We start from the raw sequence: 24655 nt of genomic DNA on the forward strand, positions 1-24655 counted from the left end.
ACCCTGTCGGCAGCCGGCACCCGATCCGTCTTCCCAAACTGTCCTAAACTCCCGTCCCGCCTGCCGCCGCAGCACCGCCTTCTTTTTAAGAACTAACACATTTACACTGAGCGGTGGCCCGCGTGCTCCGCAAAATCCAAAAGACAGAGATGCAAACGCGGTACACCTGCCAGGGTCTCCGCGCCGCTGCGCCTCAGGCACCTCAGCACCCGGCCGCGCAGGCCCCGCCCTCTAACCCGCCCGCGGCGGCCCCGCCCACACGGCCCCGCCCCCAGCGCCTGGCCCCGCCCCCAGCGCCTGGCCCCGCCCCCAGCGCCTGGCCCCGCCCCCAGCGCCTGGCCCCGCCCCCAGCGCCTGGCCCCGCCCCGCCCCGTGGCCGCGCTCGCGCGCGTCAGGGGGCGGAGGCGCGCGCGGGTCCAACCATGGTGACCATCAGAATGGGGAAAGGCGGAATTACAGCCGCCGCGGTGCACGTGGGTGTGAGGGACCAGAGCAGCGCTCATTCATTTCTGTGTTGCGCCGGGCGGTCGAACCTGTGGCAGCCCGGGCCTTCCCTGGCTCGCCAGGTGGTCCCTCTGTGTTTTGGAAGCGCCCATTCTTTGGCCCAGTCAGTAGACGAGTCTAAAAGCCGGCGTGTAGAGGTGGGTCTTGGTAACCTAAGTTGAACTGTTCGGTGAAAGGCCAACAAATCCCACCCGAAGGAGTCTGTGCCAGCCTTCCGGCCGGCGCCAGCGTGGAAGCGGAGGGGCCTTCGGCGCCCCGCGCGCCGGGCGGCCGCCTGCCGCCTCCCTGCGGCTTCGCAGGTGGCCTCTCCCCGCCGCACGGCCTGACGGGAGGAGGCCGCGGCGCCGCCACGTTGGGCGGAACCATCCGCCGCCTGGGGTGGGGCAGCCTGGTTCTCAAGCCGCCGGCGGGCTGAGCGAGACAGGGCCGCGGCTCAGCCTGGGCCCGGCGCTCGCGGCGCGGGCGCCGTCGCCAGCCCCGGCGGCCACAGCCCCGCCCCGTGAGCCCGCCCGGGCGCGCGGGACGGCGTCGGGGCGCGCGCGCCCCCCCCCCCGCGCCCGTGGGCGGCCCCGCCGCGCGCACGTGGCCGGGCGGTAGGCGCGCGGTGCGGCCTGGGAGAGCCGGAAGCGCGGCGGGAGCGGGCGAGGCGGCCGCGCGGGGCCATGCAGGACGCGGAGACCGCGGCGGCGCCCGAGGCGGCCGAGCAGCGCGCCGAGCCGGGGCCGGGGCAGCCGGCCGCCGAGCCGTCGCCGGGGGCGGAGGTGGCGCGGCCCGGCGTGCAGGAGGCGGCGGGCGGCGAGGACGCGGAGGCGGAGGCCGCGCCCGGGCCTGAGCGGCCGGCCGAGCCCGCGGCCGACGGGGACGAGAGGGCCGACGCGACCCCCGGCGCCACCCCGCCGCCGCCCGAGGAGTCCTCTGCCCCGCTGGCCGGCGAGGCCCCGGCGGAGCAGGCGCAGGACGCGGCGGCCGAGGCCGGGTCCGAGGGGGCGGGCGGGGAGCCGGACGGCGCGGCGGAGGACGGCGGCGCGGCCGAGCCCTCCTTCAGCGACCCCGAGGACTTCGTGGACGACGTGAGCGAGGAAGGTGAGGCGGCGGGGCCGCGCCGCACCGAGGTTCCCGGTCCCCCGCCAGAGTCCCCGCACCGGGGGAAGGCTTCCGTGAGCGCCTGGACCGCCGTCTTTTCTCCGAAAGAAGGAGGGGAGCAGAGGGAGACGAGCTGGCGAGCCAGGCACTGGCCCTGCAGCCGGGAGTTCGGAGGGCGGCGAGGGCCGGCGGCGGGCCCGCGGGAGCCGTGGCCGAGTGTGCAGGGGTGTGGTCCGTGGGGCCCGGCCAGGCAGGAGCTCCACGTGCTGCACGGTCCCGGGTGACAGCCCTTCCTCTGAGGTCCGGCTGCCCCGCGTGACCCGCCAGGCCTGCCTGTCAGAGGCCTGCAACTGACTTCGGTGCCGTGTCCGTAGGGGTGGACGGACGCTGTCTTGGGAGTGGGCAGAGCGGAGTGGTCAGACTTCTCATTTGTTTTTGTTTTTGCGTTGTTTTTAAGCCGTTGTAACTCTTCAGGCTGGGAGCACATCAATGGATTCCTCTGCATATTGGCCACGTTATTAAAATGGGAATAATGAGTAAAACACCATTGGAATAGCCGATGAAACACCAGAAACATAAGATGTTACCACGTAGAGGTAGATTGGCAGGGGAGTGTGCCTGATCACTGAGATTGAGTCAGAATCATAAAGAATTTCACATGAGAAAGTTTAGAGAACATAGAGTTGTTTGACTTTGAAACATAGTGTATTTTAAGATTCTTTATCAAATGCCTTTTTTTCCTTCCAGTTTTATTGAGTTGTAGCTGATGCACGGCTCTGTACAGGTTTGGGATATGCCACGTAGTGACTTCCTTGAAACAGAATCTTAAAGGTTATTGTCAGCATTGTCTTATACTTTGTTTCATGAGACACAAGACACTTCAGCATGAAAAGCAGGAAAGGCTGCACTTTTCCTGCTCGTGAGGACTTGGGAGCCGCTGACCCAGTCAAAGCCCCTCACCCATTCACCTCTAAGAGAATGTGTTTCCTGGGGAGTCGCTTGCTGGAAATCCATAGGCAGTGTTGCTTGGTAGGCCATCCCCAGTCCCCCCAGCTTAGACCACTGTTCTTTTTCACTGCACCAGTTTTTCTTATATTTTAAAATCTAAGTTGTGGTTTTTAAGCTCATTTTGAGTCCTTCAGTGTTCACTTTTTTTAAGTATTATTTGAACACACCTGATTCACGCAGGGTTTCTGCACGGTGTGACAGGATGCTGGCGTAAGCAGGGGCCAGCCAGGCCAGGTGACTGCTGGCAGGGCCTCAGAAGTGCTTGCGATGCTGATATTTCTTCAGAGGGACCTGTGAGGCTCCTGGTCCTAAGGAACTAAAATTGAGCGAGCCGTCTGTCTTCTCGAGGCCAGTGGTTGTAGTCAGGAGCTCATGTGTTTTGTGTTTCATGAGAACCGTCCTATAGGGTCAGAGAGTGATGCTCAAGGTACTGGTTCTTGTGAAAATGGACTGGGCCTCCTGACGAGCCCTCTCGCACACTCCATAGCTCCAGCGCCTCTGTCTGCCCCTCCCTCCCTGACACAGGCGACCTGTGTCACACAGTTGCATCTTAAACACGGCGTTCTTGCTCCTTGATGCTCAACCAAGCAAACGTGTGGTGAAGATTTTGACCAAATGTCTTCGCTACTTAAGTCTTGAGACTTGCATTTCTTGTATTTCTCCTGGAGTCAGATTGGAAATCCATGAGCCAAGAGTAGCCAGATGCGTGGGCCGTGATGAGAAGGAAATGTTTTCATGTGGTGACTATGCTCATTCCCCTACTGTGTATGGGCGGGTTCTTGTAAAGCTAGACCCTTCAAAGTTGTGGGAAGGAGTCCACGGCTTGTATAAAAGCTCAGCTTCTTACTGTAAACCTTGTAAATTCAGATCAGGCTTAACAGGCGATATAGTAGTTTGGTAAGTCAGCTTTAACAGTAACCCAAGCAGCTGACTCCGGGCTCTGTAGGGAAGATGCCCTAATCTGCCTCTTTCTCTGTTTCCTCTTTGTTTGGTCATGATTTTAGCTTCATTGAAATTTAAGTGGCAGTTCTTTTATCTAAGGTAACATTTCCAGTATCATTCGTAAAGGTGTTGGAATTCATTAGAGGTAGTTTATAACAGGACTTGCCTTTGGAAATTACCCTTTTTAAAAGACTTTTTATTATTGAAAATTTCAACCACTAAAGTGGAGGGAATTCACCTCAACTTTTGAAAATAAAATACAGCAAAGAATATTTTCTGACATGTCCTTTATAACATGTTGAAATACTTAAAAACTAGTCATAATTAGGTTCTAGAACACACAGATACACAGATAATAAGCCTTTGTTCTTCAGCTGTTGTTTAAAAATTTACCTTGGACATTCATTTTGCCTGTACAGACAGTCCTGAAATTGTGATGGTTTGAATTACAATGGTTCAAAAATGAGTTTATTGGGAAGTAACCCCATCATAAGTCAAGGAAGGTCTGTGTTACTGAGAGCACTTAAGATTTGGGTTCTGTGATTTTAATTTCTGTTCTGTGATGTGAACAGAATGCACTTTGAGCTTTTGCATGAAGTTATGAAAATACCAGTTAACGTTTCTTGCTACGTTCCGAGCACTGTTCTAAGCGTTTACAGTCTAACATCTGAATGGCTGGTGTCTCCCAGTGGTAATACTGCCGGGTATTCTGTCCAGCTGGAGGCACCCGACCTACAGGCCTCATCCCTCGCGCGCTTTCATGGGCCCTGTAGCCTCCAGTCGCCTGGTCTAACTGCCAGTCACCGTCCCACGTGGTCTTTTAACAAGGCTGCTTTTCGTACAGAACCTTGGGTGATGAGTCTGTGACAGGTGGGTCGGAGAAGGCTCACCACAAGCGTTCCTCAGCTCACTTGGTTTTGTTTTTTTTCTGGTAGAAGTCCATCCTCTTTGCTTCTTCACTATTAAAGGCTCTTTTTTAAAAATTCATTTGGGGATAGAGGGGAAAGTTTTTAAAATTTTTTAAAAAATTCATTTAATATTGTCAATTATTGACATATCTTGACTGTTAGGGGGTATGTAAAGAGTTACAGTTCTCCCAGTTATTTCAAGTTTAAATTTTTGGTCAAGCCAGGGCTGTGATATTTTAACGTTCAGAGCAAAAGCATTCAGGTTAATTATTCATTTTTTACTTTTTGGAAATGTGTTTAGTGTGCTAACCTGGTGCATTAACTTGGTCAGAGAAAGTAAACTCAGCACACCTTTCCCTCCTGCAGAGTTACTGGGGGACGTGCTCAAAGACCGGCCACAGGAAGCAGATGGAATTGATTCGGTGATTGTGGTCGACAATGTGCCTCAGGTGGGGCCCGACCGCCTGGAGAAACTCAAAAACGTCATCCATAAGATCTTCTCCAAGTTTGGGAAAATCACAAACGATTTCTATCCAGAGGAGGACGGAAGGACAAAAGGGTGAGTGATGTCCTCCAACAGGGACGTGTGGTTTGTTTTTTTCTTGGCAGCTGACACCGTGAAGGCGATGGTGTGCTGTGGGAGCCTCGGGGCAGGGACCATCAACGGGGCAGGGCTGGGGGGAGACCTGGGCGTCTGGTTCTGAGTTGGGTTTTGTGAGTCGGCTGCTGAGCTGCTGGGACATGAGAGCTTGGGCTCTTCTCTCCTTCAGCAGTGATTGATCAGAGGTAGATCATAGGCAAATCTGGAGGTTGGCAGGGCTTCAGGAAAATCTGACGTACGGTATTTTGATTCTAAAGTATGCTTTTCTCCCACATTTTAACATCTGAAATGGGGGTATTTCTTAGAGTCTAGAAGAAAGCATTTTGTCATTGTTCAGTTAGTAACTTTTTTATGCTGTCACCTAAAATATTGTGTCTCTTAAAAGCGATGGTGTGAGGTATGTGTCCGGCAGTCTGCTTTTTAAATTCAATATCAGGCTTTCTGTGTTGGTAATGTAATTCTGATTGCTTCTGTGTAAATGCTGTGGTGCTCTGTCATGGGGCAGTTTGTCTGTCTTCCTGTCGATTGACTGTTGGGAGCAGCGGCTGGGACAGTCCTGCGCCTGTCCTCTCCTGAGTACAGGAGAGAGTGCGCGCCGGCAGCGCCTCTGGGCAAGTCCCGGTGGAGCCCGAGCGGTCATTCCTGGCTTGTTCTCAGCCGGCAGCAACCAGGGTTCTGTTGGTTGCTCCACACACTTGTCAGACTTTCTCCGTTAAAATTTCGTAAAAACATCAGCCTCTGAGTATGGGCGAAGTCATCTTTTATGAGACAGGAATGAGAAAGTGGTATAAACTTCATTTTTTAATTTCAGATTTTAGAAACTGCCTAGAATAGTTTTAGCTTCTTGGGAAACTGATCACACACAGGTAGCGCTTCTTACATTTGCTGCCTCTGAAAGGCAGGAGGACACAGGCAGCGCTTCTTACATTTCCTGCTTCGGAAAGGTGGGAGGGTGGCTTTTTCCGGAGCAGTTGCATGTGTGATTTGTATTAAAATGAAACATTCTCTGAGAGCTTTTGTGATTTTCCCTGTAATACACGGTATCAGACTATTCCTGTTTTTTATAAATAGCTTTGTTGAGAGATACTTGACAGTCAAGTCAGAGTTTTGAAGTATACAGTTTCATAAGTTTTGATGACCATGTACATCCTTAAAAAGGGCACCATGGTGAGGGCAGTGAGCATCTTGGTTCATGTTAGAGACACTGGACCTTGTGTTGGGATTCTGTTCGTGTTAGAGCTGCTCTGCTAGGGGCCTGACTGCTTTCGGGACGTGGCAAGCAAACGGGTCGTGGATGCTCGTGGGGTGTACGAGCTCTGCGGGGCCTGGGTGTGTGGAGCATGACCTGCTTGCTCTTCGGGTCTGCATGCTTGTGAGTTACCCTCTCCCTTGATTCAGGTATATTTTCCTGGAATACGCATCCCCCGCCCACGCGTTGGACGCTGTGAAGAATGCTGATGGCTACAAGCTCGACAAGCAGCACACGTTCAGGGTCAACCTCTTCACCGATTTTGACAAGTGAGCTCTGACTCGGCCCAGGAGAACCTGAACGTCTTCCTGAGCCTGCGTGGCCAGGCCTTTCTGCCCCAGGGGGCCGGGGGTACTTAGTGGTCTTTCAGGAGGCTGCACTCTCCCGTCAGACAGTGCAGGGTCCTTTCATATCCCCGGCCAGGTGCTCCCCTCCCCCGCCCAGCACCCCCTCACCAATAATGACCAAGCAAAGCCTGTCCTTTCCCTTTGCGGGAGGGGTGCAGTACTGTCTGGCCGAGGACCACTCACCCTTGTGGTCATCTGTTGTGTCACTGATCTTCCAGGTACATGACCATCAGTGATGAATGGGATATTCCAGAGAAACAACCTTTCAAAGACCTGGTATGTTGCATAAAATCTCTATGTAACTAGAAGAAATGGCTAGCCTCTTGCCTTGAGTGGTGACTCCTTAGGAATCCATGGTGCTGAGTGAACTCGTCATATTGCTAAGTGCGACACTTAGGAATACAAGTTTTCTTTGGCCAAAATTAAGGAAATGTCCTCCATCCCTTGTGCTTGGCTCCTTCAGGGAAACCTGCGCTACTGGCTTGAAGAGGCTGAGTGCAGAGATCAGTACAGTGTGATCTTCGAGAGCGGGGACCGCACTTCCATATTCTGGAATGATGTGAAGGACCCAGTCTCCATCGAGGAGAGAGCGGTGGGTATTTGCTGCCGGGCAGGGACTCATTGCTGGGTTTCCTTAACAAAGAAGGGGTGGTGGGGCCCCTGGCAATCCAGCGGTTAGGACTCTGCACTTTCAGTGCCGTGGGCCTGGGCTTGATTTCTGATTAGGGAACTGAGATCCCACAGGCCACATGGCATGGCCGGAAGGAGAAAGTGGAGCTTGTACCAGAGCGGGTGAAGTGTCACATGCTTTGAGGTTACCCATCTTGACAGCAGCTTTTATTCTTCTAGCTTTGAAACAAGTCCTAAGAAGTGAGTAGGCTTCACGTATTTTTAGTTAAAAGTTTGGGAACTGAATTCATCATAGACTTCCGAGCCTTTGTGTTTGGCTCTTTTGTTGCGTTGACACTGGTGCTGGCTTTTTCCACAGCGATGGACAGAGACATACGTGCGTTGGTCTCCTAAGGGCACCTACCTGGCCACCTTTCACCAGCGAGGCATTGCTCTGTGGGGGGGAGAGAAATTCAAACAGATTCAGAGATTCAGCCACCAAGGGGTTCAGCTCATCGATTTCTCACCTTGTGAAAGGTAAGCTGTTACAGAATGGCAGATGGAGTGCTGCCAGCCCTCTAGAGGACTTTCTAAAGCTTCATTTAGCAGTAGTTCCCGCTTTAAAGTAGAATCATCGTCAGAGAGCACAGAGGATTCCCGTGTGCTCTTTTCCGTGATGGGTTATGTTTGGCTGCCTTTGCTTTATCACCTCCTCCCTCCACACGTATGCGTAAACGCCCGTCATCTGACAAGGTCCTGAGCGCCCGCTGCCGTTGGTGTCCACTGCGGGGCCCAGCTGTTTACCTGACCAGTCCAGGGAAAAGAAAGTGTGAGCATGCCACACCAGGCCTTCTGCTAGCGCATGCCGCGGCTTGTGTTGGGAGCCCGCTAGGTCTTTCCTTGTCCTGATTTTATCAGTGAAACGTTGTAAGGTGACCCTCGGAGTACGCCGTGGTGCCAGGCAGGACTGAGCGGTGTGTGCCACGGTGGTTCTGCTCTGTACTTAGAGTGGGCTCTCTGGATGGGATGGCATTTTGGGGGCGCCTGGAGGGCTGGAGAAGGTGCTGGCTGCACGACTCTTGACTGCTTGTCCCAGGAGTCTCCCTCCCTCGTGCCTGGAGTCACGTTCGGGAGCAGAAGCCCGTCACTCCCGCCACGGCTGGTCCTCGCCGCACCCTCACAGGAGAGGAGGCGGGGTGCAGGGGTGACGCTGCGTCCTCTGCTGCAGGTACCTGGTGACCTTCAGCCCCCTGATGGACACTCAGGATGACCCTCAGGCCATCATCATCTGGGACATCCTCACCGGGCAGAAGAAGAGAGGCTTCCACTGTGAGAGCTCAGCCCACTGGCCTATCTTTAAGTGAGTGGACCCGGCTAGCCACGGTGGCCTCTGTGCCCCCTCTTCATCGACCAGCTTGGCACTTCTTTTTCTCTCCTCAGGTGGAGCCACGATGGTAAATTTTTTGCCAGAATGACACTCGATACCCTGAGCATCTATGAAACTCCTGTAAGTGGCTGATTTGATTGCCTGAGCTGAGCTGCCCTGCCGGGAGCTGTCGCAGGCGCAGAGCTTTCCTTAGCTTGAGGGGTGGCCGAGAGGAGAGAGGGTGGCCTCTGGTCTCTGGGCCTTGCAGGTTCTCGGGCCCTGGATCGGGTCTTTGCTGCCACGGGCAGCTGGGGAGGGAGTGGTTGGAACGGGCCCTGGGAGGGTGTCTTACTGCTCTGGGTGACCGGTGCCCAGTTGGTCTGTTGCCCCGTGCCGACACTGCTCCCCCAGCGAGCTCATGCCATGGAGAACTGCACGTGCTGCTGAGGCAGTGGGCTGGCTGACGCCGCTGCCCTTGTTTCTCCCGCAGTCGATGGGCCTCTTGGACAAGAAGAGCTTGAAGATCTCCGGCATAAAGTGAGTGGCCCGCAGCGCGGGGGGCAGCGGCGGGCTCGACTGCCCGCTTTAGCACTCGGCTCCTGTACCCTGGGAGAGAACGCTGGCGCCAGTCACGGGGCACGGGGCTGTCACTGGGCACGGGGCTGTCACCGCGGGCTTGTGCCAGTCACTAGGCACGGCGGTGTCACCGCGGGCTCGTGCCTGCCGCCGCGGGCTGCTCGTTGGCGGCCATGTCAGCATTCCCTGCTCCTGCTCGTAGGGGCGTCTCGAGGGCTGCTCCTTTTCCTGTTCCCGCCTGGGGACCAGACACTCAGGGGCACAGTGTTTGAGGAAGAGGAGTCTCTTCTTTGTCGGGGGTCTCCATGTCAGTCTGATGGTCTGTGCCGTGGGCTTGCTTGGCCTCTGAGCTGTGGCTGGTTTGATCTGTCAGAGTAGGCACGTCTTTATCTGCTTGAAATCTCGGGGCGGTGAGAAGTCCTAGCAGCGCCGGGGATGCGCACGTTTCTTCCTGCTCTATTATATTTATATATTGGGCAGAATTACGGCTTATAATTAAAACTGGGCGTTAATTCGCAGTAAAAGCAAAAGTGAAGATCTGGACAGGAACTCGTGAATTGTTTGTGAACACAACTTTTAAATTTTTGCAGTAAAGAGAATTGCCCCTACTTCCTTCTCGTACATTTCTTAATCTGGAGTTTTCTCCCTTTGACCTCTTAATGAATGTTCAGAAATCACATAGCTGGTTCATCAACCGAAAGTTTCTTTTACTTGCCTTGTGGTTTAGAGTGTCAGTGCGGTTTCAGAGCCTGGGGCTTGACCCACCACCCATGTGACCCCACCCATGCTGGTGGGTGGTGGTATCAGTACCTCACTCCTCACTGGCACAGTGAGTCTGGCAAAGCCCCCGTTGTCCTGGGGACAGAGCAGGCTGCCCAGGACGTCCAGGGTAGGCCTCGGGGGTGGGCCCTCAGGGTGCCGTTGCCACTGCCATTCCGGGAGGTGAACGTGCCAGCGCCCTGCTTTGCACAGGGAGTGAGCTCTTTCACTCCTGTGCCTCCTCATCGTGGCTCAGCCGGTCCTGGTAAACGTTTTATTTTCTTCTTCTGCAGAGATTTTTCTTGGTCCCCCGGTGGTAACATAATAGCCTTTTGGGTGCCTGAAGATAAAGATATTCCAGCCAGGGTAACCCTGATGCAACTGCCCACCAGACAAGAGATCAGAGTCAGGAACCTCTTCAACGTTGTGGACTGCAAGCTGCATTGGCAGAAGAACGGGGACTACTTGTGTGTGAAAGTAGACAGGACTCCAAAAGGCACCCAGGTAAGTGGGCGCCAGCGGGCGGGGCTCTTCCCTCTGCAGCTCAGTTTGGGGGGGGTGGGGCGGTGTTCATGAATTTTTTTGTTTCAAACTTAAGACTTTTTTCAGGCCCACGTGGCACCAAAAGTTAGCTGTGGCGTCATGGCTAGCACTGTGACCCTATTCCGGCGCCGGAGTGCAGTCTTTCCTATAGACTGAGTGGGTAACGCGCCGCTTAGTTGGCACAGGTCAGAGCTCACGAGAGAACACCGGGGAGCCTCCAGGCACCCGCCTTCCTTCTCTGCAGGTGTTAAAACAGTGCTTTGTTTTCTTCAGGTTTTTCTTTTGAAACGCAGAGTAGCATGCTTAACACAGGCCTGCTTCCAGACTGTTTGTTTGTTTGCCTCATTTAACATTTGTTTGTACACAAACGCATGGTTTTTTTCCTTCTAATGGAAATCTTGCTTTCACAGCAAGTTTCTGAGGTGTGTGGTCACGTAGCCGTGCAGCAGCCACCACTGTCTTAACTCTAGAGCGTTTCCATCTCCCCCAGAAGAAACTCCCCCCGCGCCAGCCATCACGGGCTCCTGACACCCTGTCGCCTGCTCGCCCGCCCCTGTCTCTGGGCGCCCCTGTTCTGGACGTTTCTCACGAGTGGAGTCACACTCTGCAGCCTTCCATGTCTGGCCTCCTCCCCTGAGCGCGGGGTGCAGGCCCATCCAGGTGGCGCCCTGAGCTCGTCCCTTGTCGTTTCCGTGGCTGAGCCTGTTTACTGTGTTATATCATGTTTGCCCGTTTATCCTTTGGTAGGCATGTGGGCTGTTTCCACCTTTTGGCTATCACGGATAATGCAGCTTTTTACATGAACATAGCTGTTCCAGTTTTGAAATAATAGTTGGATCAGTCCCAGTTGGTGGGCCTTTGGGATACTACAGAAGGTTTGCAGAGAAGTCACAATATGGATCCTTGGGCCCGTCTGCTGGAGGTGACCTTAGGGCAGGTCTAGGGTCTGGGCTGGGGCCGAGGGACCACTTCTTCTCCGGACGTTGTACCCGTCTCCGCCTTCATCAGCGTTCGAGAGCTCTTGTCTCACCACTTCAGTCACTGCCAATTTTCACGTCTCTAACAGGCGTATACGTTTACTCTTTCATTAACTTCGTAAGTTGTCCTTTGAGTCTTCCTCATGCTTGGTTTTCAGAATGTCACCCCTTCTTTTTTCTTTTAAACAGGGTGTTGTCACAAATTTTGAAATTTTCCGAATGAGAGAAAAGCAGGTGCCTGTTGACGTGGTCGAGATGAAAGGCAAGTGCCTCCGTCCTGTCCTGAGGTTGAGTGGCCGTCGAGCTGTCACGCCTACTCATAGCGCTTCCCTGCGAGTTCACAGCCAGGCAGGCTGGCTGAGGCCAGGCGTCTGTCTGTGTCACAAAGCATACGTCGGTTCATGGTTTCTTTGTCCTTCCCAGCTTCAGTCCCTTAGCCTTTCCAGTTGCCAGGTGGAGAGACGCCCCCTTTGTTTTCATTCACACCATGTGATCTGCTCACATAGCAGAGGGACACAGGCTGGGGCCTGGTTTCACGCTTAGGAGAGAGTGTGAAGAGCAGGTTTCCATCACACACCCAGCAACGCAGCCAAGAGCTTGTCCTCTTACGTATGAAAGTTCTCAGTTGAGTAGCGGTATTTTGGTTTTTGGACTCCTAAAAACTGGAGACACTGTCTCTGCCTTTAGGTGGAACGTTTAGCGAGTATATCCTGTTTTGCTGGGGAGAGGAGGAAGGGAAGGGAAGGTGCTGCCTGGGAGAGGGCATGACCCCTGTGTGCCGTGCGGAGAGTGAGGGGCGCATCCACAGGCCGGCCCGCCCGTGGCAGGAGCCTGGGGTAAAGTGGGGCACGCCCGGCGGCTCCGCAGGGCTCAGCGTGCTGTCTTTGTGCCCGTGCTGCTTGTGGGCCTTTCAATGAACCTGAGAATCTGGGGCATCTCTTGTTGAGCAGCCTGAACGGAAAATGATGTTCTGTGACCAAGGAGCTCGCCCTCTCTTCCTGGCTCTAGAAACCATCATTGCCTTCGCTTGGGAGCCAAACGGAAGTAAGTTTGCTGTGCTGCACGGGGAGGCGCCTCGGATATCAGTCTCCTTCTACCACGTGAAGAGCAACGGGAAGATTGAGCTCATCAGTAAGCGGCTGAGTGGGAGCCCAGGGGCAGAGCTTGGTTACTGCTCCTGGGAGAGTGCTTGGCTGGACAGCGTCCTGTGGGCAGCTGGGGGTGGGCGAGGGAGTTTGCTGCACGGGACGGGCCGTCTGTGCCCTCCCGAGCAGCGGCGTGTGTGGCATCGTCATTCTGTGATGTCGTCATGTGGCTGTTGCAGAGCAGTGTATTATTACTTCCCTTTGTCATGAGAGGACGTTTGGGCAGCTGGAGAGTCACGGCCTCCTGTTGTGAAGTGGGTTATGATGCAGCAAGCGTACAAGTGCCTCTGCTCTCCAGGCACCCCGCAACCCTGCCTCCCCTTGCAGGGTCAGCCTGCAGACCACCGCAGTGCTGGAACTGCTAAGGACCCTTTCCATCCTGCCCGTCCCTATCAGGGCGGCGCTGCCCCCTCCCCACCCTGCCCCTCCCTCCGGAGTAGAGAGATGAGGGCCAGGCCCCACCCCTTCAGGAGTGAGCATCGGGTTGGCGTTGGGAGAGGTGGTGGGATTAGCTTCTTTCAGTTAAAAAGTGAGTCACTAGGATGGATTTCTAGGCTTTTGGGGTCAACGTATCTCCGAGAATCTGAGGGAAACTGGACTCCTTGCCCTGGTGTTGGGTCCCCATGGTGACACTGCCTGCGTGGGGTGTTTTGTCTGATTGCACCGTCAAGTGCAGTGGTAGCGTTACTTAACGTAGCACCGCAGTTTCAGAATCCCTCCAGGCCCCCAAACTACGAGGTGCGGCGCCTCACAGAGTCCCGTGTGCACACCCGCGGGGTGGCCCTGTCTCGGCTGCACGCTGACCTCTGATCCTCTCCTTTCAGAGATGTTCGACAAGCAGCAGGCCAACACCATCTTCTGGAGCCCCCAGGGGCAGTTCGTCGTGCTGGCTGGCCTGCGGAGGTGGGTTCCGCTGATGCCCTGTGCGGGGCTGGGGGAGACCGTGGCCCCGGCTCCAGCCCCGAAGGTTGCTCTGCTGCCTCCCTGCGAGTGCGGGGACAGGTGCTCCCAAGGGCGTCCCGGCCTGGGTGGATCGTGCGGTGTCTCCATCCTGCTGCCCAGACGTGGCCAGGACCAGGCCCCTTGCAGAGGCTTCCACCGGGGACTGCGGAACGCAGGACCTCCTCCTGGTGGCCCAGTCCCCCGGTGTAAATGCCGCGCATCCGTGTGGGAAGGGGGTTTGGTCAGGCTGGGAGCCCGTCTTGCCCTCTGCTGGGTGTGCCCACGAGCCTCTGGGCGTTCACCCCCTTGCTCCCCACCTGGCTGCGCAGCAGGCCTTGCAGAGCCTGGACAGGGGTGCGGGGCCTCCTCTGGGCTGGCGGGGCTCCCTGCCTCACTGTGGGTGCCTCGCGCTGGGGTTTGGCAGCTCAGCCTCTGCCAGCCTCTCCTCTGGGAGCCTGTGTGCCCTGTGCGTCATCTGTGTCCCTGTGGGCATTGCCACGTCCACGATCAGGCGGGACAGCGGGCTCCCGAGCGCAAGCCTGCTCGCCCGAGCTGAGGGTGGCACAGACACGGCTCTCGGTGACACCAGCCGTGCTGTCTCCCCAGCATGAACGGCGCCCTGGCGTTCGTCGACACCTCGGACTGCACGGTCATGAACATCGCTGAGCACTACATGGCCTCCGACGTGGAGTGGGACCCCACTGGGCGCTACGTCGTCACCTCCGTGTCCTGGTGGAGCCACAAGGTGCGGGGGTCCCGAGCGGCCTGCCTGCTCTGCCTCAGGGCCTCGCCCTCACCCCAGGACTGCAGTTCTGGGTGGTGGGGCTTCCGGCCGTTCCAGGGTCCCCAGCCTGGTCCCTCTGTCCCTCCCTGGTGTTCTCATGGGCCCCCCACTCAACAGCGTGACACGCCTTCACTGTTGTTAGCCATTCGTTGTCCTCTCTTCCTGCTGGCTTGAGCCGTTAGGAGGACGGGCCATTTCTCCCGAGCTACATCCCCAGCATCTGAAACCGCTGGCACATTGTCAGCCTTCAGTCAGGATTTGTTGACCGAATTGGCATGTGAGAAAACACGTCGTTTCTGTTTCTAATTTCCTGAAAAGATCATCCTCTCTGTCTTCAGCGAAAGATCCGAGGGTGTGTTGGTTGGGGTAGATGCAGGACTCAGCGCTTGCAGGAACCGCTGTGAAGTCTGCCAGGGAGGGGGCTTCTCGGCCTGGGGCCTCCCTGGGCTGGCGGAAGCTGTGTGCGCTGGCCCTCTCCTGGGCGGGGAGCCGCTTCCTCTGGGTCTGGGGAGAGCCGGGGCCTGAGGAGTCTGTGCTGCACAAACCACAGTCCACTGTTTCACGAGCCCAGCGTTTCCACTGCTGGTGAAATTTGCTCAAGATCCTTCTGTATATTTAATGGCGTTTTACTGATTGAGGTGTTCACAGTTGAACCAGCTCACACACGTTTACCAGTTGAGACAGAGTGATTGTGTTTAATGAAGTTTCAGGAGCAAGAGCTTTGCGAATGTGGCTGGAAACAGTGTCTTGAATGACGCCCTGGTGTTCAGGTCAGGGCACGTGGACCGTGCCCAGGCCTGTCCGGAGGCCACCTCACCGAGGCCCGCCCTGACACTGCAGACCCCCTGAGCACGCTGACCACTCTGCTTCCTGCCCCCGAGGGCTGGTCTGCAGCGGGGTCCGCCGGGGCGTGGGCGCCGCTTCCTTCACCGAGAAGGTCTCGGTACAGAGGCGTCTGCTGAGCCGTGCTGGCGTGGCCGGCAGGCTGTGCTCCGGCTCGGGTGCTCTGTCGGCGCCGTTCTGGCTGCTGCGCACGCCAAGTGCACGCTCCTAGCTGCCTGTCCTCCACGGTCCTCCCCTGCTCGCCGTGTCCCCCCAGTACCAACAACACTGGCTAGGGATTGGGTCTCAGACATCTGTTGAGTGTCATGGTGAATTTCGCCAGTTCTGTTGACAGGATTCAGGGTCTCTCCTGGGGTCACCTGGTGGAGTGGGCAGCTAGTGAGGCTCCATTCTCTTCCAGGTGGACAACGCCTACTGGCTGTGGACCTTCCAAGGCCGCCTTCTGCAGAAGAACAGCAAGGACCGCTTCTGCCAGCTGCTCTGGAGGCCTCGGCCCCCCACGCTCCTGAGCCAGGATCAGATCAAGGTCTGGTTTTCCTCATCAGCTGCAGGGACGTGGCAGTGACTGCCACGAAGAGAAGGTTTTCCTTCCTGATACTGTCAGGGTGACGGCAGTGGAGGTGTGGCTCTCACAGCAAACCCTTTGAGGAGATGCGGAGCAGTGAGAACCAAAGGGAAGAGGGTGGTTTCAGCAGAGGAGACAGATTCTCGGGTTCTGAGGCCACGTCAGAACCGTTGTAGGAAGTTTGCGGAAACGGAGGGGTGGGGTGTAGGAAGTTTGCGGAAATGGAGGGGATGGGCCGCTAGAAAGTCCTGGTGGGACTGTAAGACGTGGGATTTACGTAACTGGTGGGACACGTGGTGTTTATCAGGGCTGTTCTGAGGGACAAGTGTAAATCCCGGGGAAGGAAGGCTGCCAGTGGGAAACGTGGAGGCCAGCACCACGTTGAGCATTCAGGTAGCTGCACTCTGTTGAGCGCTGCCACTGCAGCCGTGAGGAACATGTCTGTGCCTCTTAGCTTTGAATGTGCGGATCCTGAGGGACTTGTCTTTGTTTCAGCAAATTAAAAAGGATCTGAAGAAATACTCCAAGATCTTTGAACAGAAGGATCGTTTGAGCCAGTCCAAAGCCTCAAAGGTTAGCCCTGTCCCCAGGCATGAGGGAAGCACCCAGATAGTCCTGTCCCCTCACAGCCGAGAGGCCAGCACCAGGCCGGGGGACAGACCCCAGGGTTGGATCCGTCCACGGGGAGGGCATGGCGGAGGGGCTGCCAGAGGAAGCTGAGGGCGAGCAGACAACGCCCGGCGCCCCCGCCCTGCAGCCTCTGGTGGAGCCCTACATCGTCCTGTCCGTCAGGCTGGGCGCCGCTGACCGTGTTTCATTTCCACTTGGTTGAGCAAAGTGAAGGCAGTGGTGTGAGGGAAGTGCTCATCCTGTGAGTTCCCCTTAATTCTGCACACAGGAGTTAGTGGAGAGAAGACGAACCATGATGGAGGATTTCCGGAAATACCGGAAAATGGCTCAGGAGCTCTACATGGAGCAGAAAAATGCGCGGCTAGAGTTACGAGGAGGTAACTGTGTTAGCCCCAGACACACCTCTTACAGCATATAGTTAAGATACTTTTCCCCTTTTGGATCTTTTGCCAGGTTTTTCGGAAAACATCAAGTGTTGCCTAAATTAAAAGAAGCTGCCTTTTTTGGCCGCATCTTGTGGCTCGTGGGGTCCTAGCGCTCTGACAGGGGATGGCCCTGGGCTCGGGTGGTCAGCGGGGACCCTAACCCTGGACCCCCAGGGAAGTCCTCTTAAAAGGATTGTAAACAGAGTCTGTGAAGGCTCCTGACAAGAGCTGAGCTTCCTGCTGCCTGCAGGCCACGGCCATGGGCCTGTCTGTGCAGGGGACCTTGCGGTTTTCACACTGGCCTGTTGGGGGGGGGGGGGTCGTCTCCCACGGGTTTGTGCCCCACATGTGACCAGCAAACCCCCTCAGGTGTGGACACCGACGAGCTGGACAGCAACGTAGACGACTGGGAGGAGGAGACCATCGAGTTCTTCGTCACCGAAGAGATTATTCCCCTTGGCAATCAGGAGTGATCCGGGAGCATTGGTAAGCCTGGACGGGGAGCAGGTGGCGTCCTGTTCAGTTTTCCTTCCTGCTCTGCTCTGCGCACGAGAAGGTGGTGAGTGAAGCCCAGTTTCCTGGACCCACCATTAGCCACATCCTTGCCTGTGAGCTGTGAGGACTCTGATGAGACCTGGTGTCTGGAGCTCTGCATCGAGCACTCTGGGCCTTGAGCTCCACGTTTAGGGAGCGATATTCCTCTAAAACCCAGTAGGGTTTGGCCATGGGCAAGAGTGGGGCCAAAGGAGGCTTTGGGAAGAAGACAGGGGTGCCTGTCAGATGGTGCCTCACCAGCCGCAGCACCTGCTCTGGTCAGTCCCCGCGTGGTCTGGTCAAGAGCCTCCAAAATCCTGTCAGCTGTGGCTTGAACTAGGCTTCAGTGACAGACAGGGCCTGGGGCGCTGCTCTCAGAGCTGGCGTCTGTGTCCGCTGGGGGTGGGGGCACAGGGCTGTCTGGCTGCGTGGTCCCCGTGGCAGGGGGCACGGGGGGGGGGGGGAGGCTGCCCCGTCCAGGCGGCCGCCTGTCCGTTGACCAGCCTGCCGCCGCACCTCGTCAGGGTGGAGGGTGAGCCGTGCCTCCTGTTGCAGTGTCGCCGCGCGCTGTGCTGGGCCGAGCTCGCCCTTTGCAGAAAGCCTGCACGCCCCGAGTTTCCGCCTGTGCTCTGTTGCTCTGGCCCGAGGCCGCGCCTGGAAGTCGCCATCTCCACACGTCGCTGTGCCTTTCAGCCCCCGGCGTCTGCTGCAGCGGAGGCGTGGCGGCGCTGCCCCTCGGGGACCCCACACGCCACAGACGGCGCCTGCACAGCTGCGCGGGCCCCTCAGGCTCCCTGGCCGCCAGCAGGGGAGCCGCTTGGGCACCAGTGTGCCCCCCGCTATTCAGGTTGTGACAGGTTCTCTCAACAGGCTGAACGCGGAAATAAAGCAAATGTGTGTGAAAAAGCCGTCTCTCTCCTCTTTGAACATAGACAGCGGCCGTGACCTGGGTGCCTCTTCTGTCTGCCGCAGTAGCAGCTGCCCTGGGCCCGTGTCCAGCACGAGGGCCGCCAGCCCCCCGGGGTCCACTCCTCAGCTGAGCTCTGGGAGGTGGTGCCTCAGCCCAGACAGTTTCTTCTTCCTGTTTCGCTTCCTGCACTTGCCAGTTCACCTGATGAGAAGGAACCCTTTAGCCTTTTCCTCAGTTACACAGGTGTGAAGACTTACACTGTCAGTTGTCACGTGGTCCTGTTTGAATGTTTAACTCTCCCCTCCCAGGAGGGACTGAGCAAATCCATGTAACTCACCCGTTTTCACTGCAGTGTCTTGCTGTCCTTGGTGCCTTGTGAAACGGCAGTTCTTCCACGTCTGTCTTTCTCCCAGAACCTGAAGTTTAGTTTAAAAGGCAGTGAAGCCTGGAATTCACAGCCGTGACCGGTACTGTGTGCAGACCTAAGACACCCTGGGGGGCCAGGGACAGGCAGCCGTCGGCCCCGTGGCTCAGCTGGCTGGCGCGAAGTGGTCCCTAGCCCACCGGAACCCCAGGGACCCCCAGGCTGGCAGGCCGCCCGCCCCCGCCTGGCCTCCCCCCTGCGCCAGGCGCTGCAGGCTCCTCTCCGGAGCCCGTGCTTTCTCCGAGCGCCGCTGCTTCCAGCTCCTCACCCCCCTGAGAATCACCGTGGTTCTTGTGTCCCATCCTGTTCCTCAGGCCTCGCTGTGTCCTAATTTCACGGCCCTAGGAAGGGACAAGCACACGGTTCTATCATTTTAACAGATTTTTAACAGAGCTTTTAAATAACTAACTTTTCACTGTTTTAAACTGGCTAGTTGTAACTTTTACATAGTCTGTGAATAAAGATTTCTTACGCACTGTGCTTGCCTTCTCTCTTCTGTAGGACTGACTGGGCGTCCTGGGGCTGGCCCTTCGTGGGGCTGTCTCCTGACCCACCCGGTGGGGTGGGGGTAGGGCAGAGTCCTCGGCGTGTAGCTCGGGCCCCGGGAAGGCTCTGGGCTCCTGGCCGCCCGCTCAGTGCTTGTCTCTGTCGTGCTGCGGGGCAGCCAGGGTTGAGGGATTTGCCTTCATGGGGGAACCCAGTGACATGGACTCTAAAGCAAGTTCCCAGTGGGTCAGAGGCCGGACCTTCATGGGGGGGTGGAGGTAGGGAGGGGGGCAGGGGAGCATGGATGTTAAGAGGGACTTGTTCACGTGGCCAAGAAGTCCCGGAGCCCAGTGTTGACCTGGATGGTACCAGCACAGCCCTGCCCGTAGACAGCAGATGGTCCGTGCTGCTGGGCCTGCCAGACAGCCAGCACCCGCGCAGTCATTCGACTCCAGGGCCAGCCCCACGCGTGGAGGGGCCGCTGGGCCCTCCCCACCCTGAGGTCAGAGTTCGCGGATCTGGCCACCGCGGCATGCTTTGAAATGCAGCTGTTCAGGTTCACCAGCGCTCGCTCCGCTGCTGCCGCCACCTGGCGCACGGCCGAGCAGCGCCACCTGGCAGGCACGGCCAGCTCGGTTCCCGGTGCAGCGACTTCCCTGGAGGCTGCAGTGGAAAAGCTGGGCACGGTGCTTAACAAGTAAATTCGCTTGAGGGTTAAGGGGAGCAGGCCCTGAGTGTGTGCAGACAAGCAGTATGGGAAAGGGGCTTAAAAACCACATCCTAATAAAAACCCTGCAGGTTCATTTTAAGGTTGCTGTGGACATGCCTTCGGCAAGAAGTGTTCTTAGGGGATTATGTCATCAGATGTGTCCCCTTTGGAGGAACAGCTCTGGGGCTCAGGCAGGCACACCTGCAGGACAGGGGAGGGGCACAGGTTCCCCCTGCAAAGAACCACATAGGCGGTCCCCGAGTTGCTGAGACACTCAGGGACGAGCTGGGTCCCAGGGGCCCTGGTGACGCCACTGGCGTGGGGTGGGGCTAACAGGTCTCTCGCCAGGATAGCAGGGAGCAGGCAGCTCCCGTCCACAGCCAGCCATGCCCTCCCGCCCTGCTCCCGGCCCCTCCCCGGCCCGGGGTCAGCCCAGCCATGGGGGAGATGGAGCCCAAGGCCCAGCAGCTCACGGTGAGCCTCCTCCGCGCACCAGGACAGCCCTCGGCTGCCTCCTCCTGACCCGCTGCCCCCGATGACCTGCTGTCATCAGCCTGGGCCCCCATCCGCTCAGCTCTGCTCTGTCCCTGCTCTGCTTAGCCGTCCTTCATAAGGACCTGGTGACCCCCCTGCTCCTCACCCGTCCCCGAGGTGACGTGCAGGCTCAGTCCATTAGACAGTGGGGTGAGTGGAGGCCAGGGACGCCCCCTGACCTGTAGGCTCAGCACCAAGGGACCCCGTCGTGTCCCAGTCCCAGGTCTGGGAGTCCCGTTTCTGCCAGGAGGGACTTCCCCATCTCCCAGACGAGAAGGCACAGGCCCAGGAGCAAGGCACTGGCTTGCTGGGGCCCATGGCTCATATAGCCAAGCAAGATTTGTAGCCTGCGTCAGCAAGATCCCAGGGGGTCTCCTGTCGGACCCCCTTAGAGCCCGGGTGGAGGGGGGTGGGGGGGCAGAGAAGGATGGGAGGCAGAGCCCAGGGCTTTTCTACTCAGAAAACCAACTCTTGCTCTGAAAGTGCTCACAGCCTGCAGGAAGGCTCGGGCCCCTTGGGTGGTGGGTGAAGAAGCCAGGGTGAGGTGTGTGACTTCACCTGTCTGTGCCTCAGTATCCCCAGTTCAGACTAAGGAGGGTCACCTGATCATAGTGCTCCTCTGAGCACCATCATGAGCCGTGGACAAGGAAGTCAGCGCCCTGTGGGGTTCAGCGGCCTTGACTGCTTCACCAGGAGTGGGAGGCTCACCGGAGGTGGGGGTGGGTGCTGGGCCGGGGCCTCTGTGGCCTGGAAGGACGGGAGCTCCTCCCTGGGTCCCGGGAAGGCAGCTGCTGCGGCGTCCTGCCCACAGGTGGCACTTCGGATCCGCCCGCTCAATGACACAGAACTGGAGGAAGGGGCCGCCGTCATCGCCCACAAGGTGGGGGACCAGGTGAGGCTGTCGCAGGGCTGCAGAGCGCGACCCCCACCCCGACGCCTGGTCACCCACCTCAGGCCCCTCTCCCATCCACTCACTCCTCCCACCCTCCCCTCCAGAAAAGCTCACATCAGAGCTCACTGGGGTGGAGCCAGGGGGGACTCAAGGGCCGGATCCCCTCAGTCTCCGCCCTGCCGACCCCACCGCCCCAGCTCCCTTCGTACCTGGGAGGGGGGAATGGAGCAGGGCGTCAGGCAAGAGATAAAAATCTGAGGTCGGGGAGCTGAGCACACAGAGAATAAAGCAGCCAGGGGCAGCATGAGCAGCCTCTCTGAGCGGTGTGAGGAGGCGGGAGAGGCGGTGGTCCGGGGAGGGGCGGTCCAGAGGCCAGTGTGGGAGCACGCGGAGCCAGGTGGGCAGCGCCGGGATGGGCCAGCAGGGCCCGCGGTTTAGCAGGTGGGGCTGCGTGTGCAGATGTGAGGGGCCAGGTGACCGACCCCCGCACTGCAGGACGGGCGGCTCGCCGGCTGCCACGTCGCCAAGGATTCCCGCTCCTTGGAGACCGGCTCAGAAGCCGAGCGCTCAATGTGGTTTCAAGGTGCTGGTGCCCGTGGTCGCCACTGGCCGGAATCAATGCCGAATCCGGGGGAGGAGCAGACGTGCCTGAACTGCATCCCCCCGTTTGCCTTCAGCGGGCAGCCGCGCCAGCATGCTCCCAGCATGACTCTGCAAAGGAGCCCGGGGGCGGGGCGCCTGGCTGAGGCTGCCCAGCAGGTGGGGGCGCCCAGCCGAGCTGGCAGGGAGTCGCTGGGGTGACACCATGGGAGGAGGACAGGACGGACGTCGGGGGTAAAGGTGCTGACGCAGTTCGCAGAGAGGCCGGGGTGGCTTAGCGCTGAGTTCACGGAGGCCCGACGAGGCTGCATTAGACTGAGGGGGCACAGTCTTGCAGGCAACGTTTTGGCTGAGCCATGAAGAGCATGTACACAGTCTTAACATGGAGTCAGCGTGGATGTAACTAAGCTTATGACGAGACCGCCCTGGGAGGCGGGACGTGGGGGCTGACTCCCCAGCAGCAGAGATGGGCAGATTCCCAGGGCCCGCGCTCTGCAGAGGCAGGGCGCTTACGGCCCCACAGTCAGCCGAGAGCCAGGGCAGCGGGGCTGCAGGCCCCCAGGCGGGTGAGTCCTCGCGCTTCAACCGCGCGCCTCACTGACTAAACCAACGTGAGAAGAGGAGGCAGGCACGGCCTCTGGAATAACTGGGAAGCAAGCAGTTGGCGGAATCCATAGTAGCTGTCGACGTGCCCTCCCCAGTCCAGATCTTGGCACATGGCCCGTCGTGAGGATGGACTGACCTCCTCCCAGAGAGCTCTGGCCGCCTCTGGGTGAGCTGGGCAGGCGGCCAGGGGCAGGGCTCTCAGTCCACCCGGTTGTGCCCCTAAGACGCCCTGGGTACCCCAGGCCCCGCGCCAGAGTAAACAGCTCCTGGGTCTCTAGATGCCGTGCCCCTAGTGCCCAGGGAAGGGCTCTTTTGAACCTCCCTGTCCCCAGGGGCCTCGTACACCTTGCTTTATAATTACATATTTATGTGAGGAAGGAGGTACCCTGGGGAGGGGGCGCCGAGGCCCTCAGAGGGACAGGCGGGCTCCAGAGATTGGTGGGCCCTGCCCTCCTCCTCCGCAGCCCACGCCTCTGTCTCCCCTCGCCTCTGGGGGGCGCAGCCCCTGAGCAAGAGGTAAACAGGCAGGCACACATCCCCAGGCTTGTGGGCAACACCCCTGGCTCTGAGCTCCACCGTCCACAGAGCTGGCCCCCCACCTGCAGGGCACGACTGGGGGCGCTTTGGCTGGTGGGGCTCTTCCCCAACCCTCAGCCCCCAGGCTGGCTGTTCGCTGATGTCCAGGGTGCCATCCGGCAGGGTCTGACAGGTGGGCATTGGTGGCGCGCTGGTGTGTGAGGGCCGGAGGCAGAGCCTGGGAGGCCTGGGGGGGGTCACGGCCACGGCTCTGAGGTCGCTGCGCCCTCACCGGCAGATGGAAGTGGGGAGGCTGCCCGCAGGTGCCAGGCACCTGCAGCCTGGCCCGGCCACGGGCCGAGCCCTGGATGCTGTCAAGGGCGAGAGCCAGGCCTGGGCTCCTCTGCCTGACCCGGGAGCCGACCCCTGCCCCTCACGGTTCCCAGATGGTGGTGCTCATGGACCCCAGCGAGGACCCTGAGGACCCGCTGCGCACACACCGGTCTCGGGAGAAGACCTTCATCTTCGACGTTGTGTTCGACCAGCACGCGTCCCAGGTGCCCACCCCTCACCCCAACACCCTGCTGGCCCAGGCCCACCAAGCTGTCCTCGCGTGGGAGGACTTGGCCGGGTGGCCTCACCCGTGACGCCTCACAGCCTCCCTGATGGACAGGGAGGTTGGTCCCTGGGCCAGCCCAGGGGCAGCGAGCAGGAGGCCCGTTCCACAGACGCAGGGCTGCCAGGTGCCCCAGCTGTACCACCTTCCCACTCCCTCCTCCATGGCCTCCAGCCATCTGTCCACCACGCAGCCATCCAACAAAGCCGGGGCCTGTCCGTACCAGGCTAGGACACACTCCCTGCCCACAGGGGCTCACAGCCCCGCCAGCGCGGCAGGCCCGGCTCTTTGAGCAGACAGGTCTCTTCTGCTCCTGAGACCTGCAGAGCATCGAAAGTAGAAGTGGCCGGTGGTTGCCATTTATTGAGCAGCTGTTTTCTGTCAAGTGTCGTGCTCAAAGTGCTTGGCACGCATTGTCTTACAGGTGTCACGGCAACCCTAGAAAGTACATGGTGATATTACCCCCATTTTTCAGGGAAGGAAGGGAGAGCTTAAGGTCAGCAACGGGCCTGAGGTCACATGGGTAGAGACCTGTAGAGCCGGGACAAGGTCCCAGACCGTGGAAGTCCAAGGATGGAGGGAAGCGGCACCAGCTTTGGCATCTGCCCTACCAGGGCTCAGACGCTCTAAGCCGGGTCACTGGCCAGGGACGGCGGGACAGAGATGCAGTCTGGGAGGGGGGCGGCACTCAGGGGGAGCAGAAGGGGGACTGTCCTTTCTACCCAGTCCAGCCCAACCCCCATCCCCTCAGACACCAGCCCCAAAGGCGTCCTTCCTTGACTACCCCTGTGGACAGGGAGCTTACTACCCACACACTCCTAGAGTTACGTAGCGCTGCCCTGAATGAAATTTCGCCAGCCCGAAACGTTCCCTCCCTCGTCCTAGTTTTGTCCCACAAGAGGAACCATAATGCTCTGCCCAGGTTCCCAGCCCCGTCACTACTTTCCAGACCTTTGCATTCTTCCTGGTTTCTCTTAGTTCATACAGAAACCCTGGGAAGGACTCACAGCTGTTTGGAACCA

General features: G+C 58.3%; 1 protein-coding gene across 1 annotated transcript; it reads left to right on the top strand.

Annotated features, from left to right (window-relative positions):
* Positions 1-1166: 1166 nt before the first annotated feature.
* On the top strand, positions 1167-18228 carry EIF3B (eukaryotic translation initiation factor 3 subunit B). Its single transcript, XM_052662641.1, has 19 exons — positions 1167-1587; positions 4812-5004; positions 6445-6564; positions 6861-6918; positions 7106-7234; positions 7631-7788; positions 8480-8611; positions 8692-8758; positions 9108-9154; positions 10246-10456; positions 11662-11734; positions 12481-12603; positions 13442-13520; positions 14166-14304; positions 15587-15712; positions 16247-16324; positions 16650-16758; positions 17176-17292; positions 17896-18228. Exons 1-18 carry the CDS (start codon positions 1167-1169, stop codon positions 17277-17279), a joined length of 2367 nt encoding a protein of 788 aa, XP_052518601.1. The 3' UTR covers positions 17280-17292; positions 17896-18228.
* Positions 18229-24655: the final 6427 nt, after the last annotated feature.

This window comes from Budorcas taxicolor, chromosome 2 (assembly GCF_023091745.1).
Source record: "Budorcas taxicolor isolate Tak-1 chromosome 2, Takin1.1, whole genome shotgun sequence".
Classification (NCBI taxonomy): domain Eukaryota; kingdom Metazoa; phylum Chordata; class Mammalia; order Artiodactyla; family Bovidae; genus Budorcas; species Budorcas taxicolor.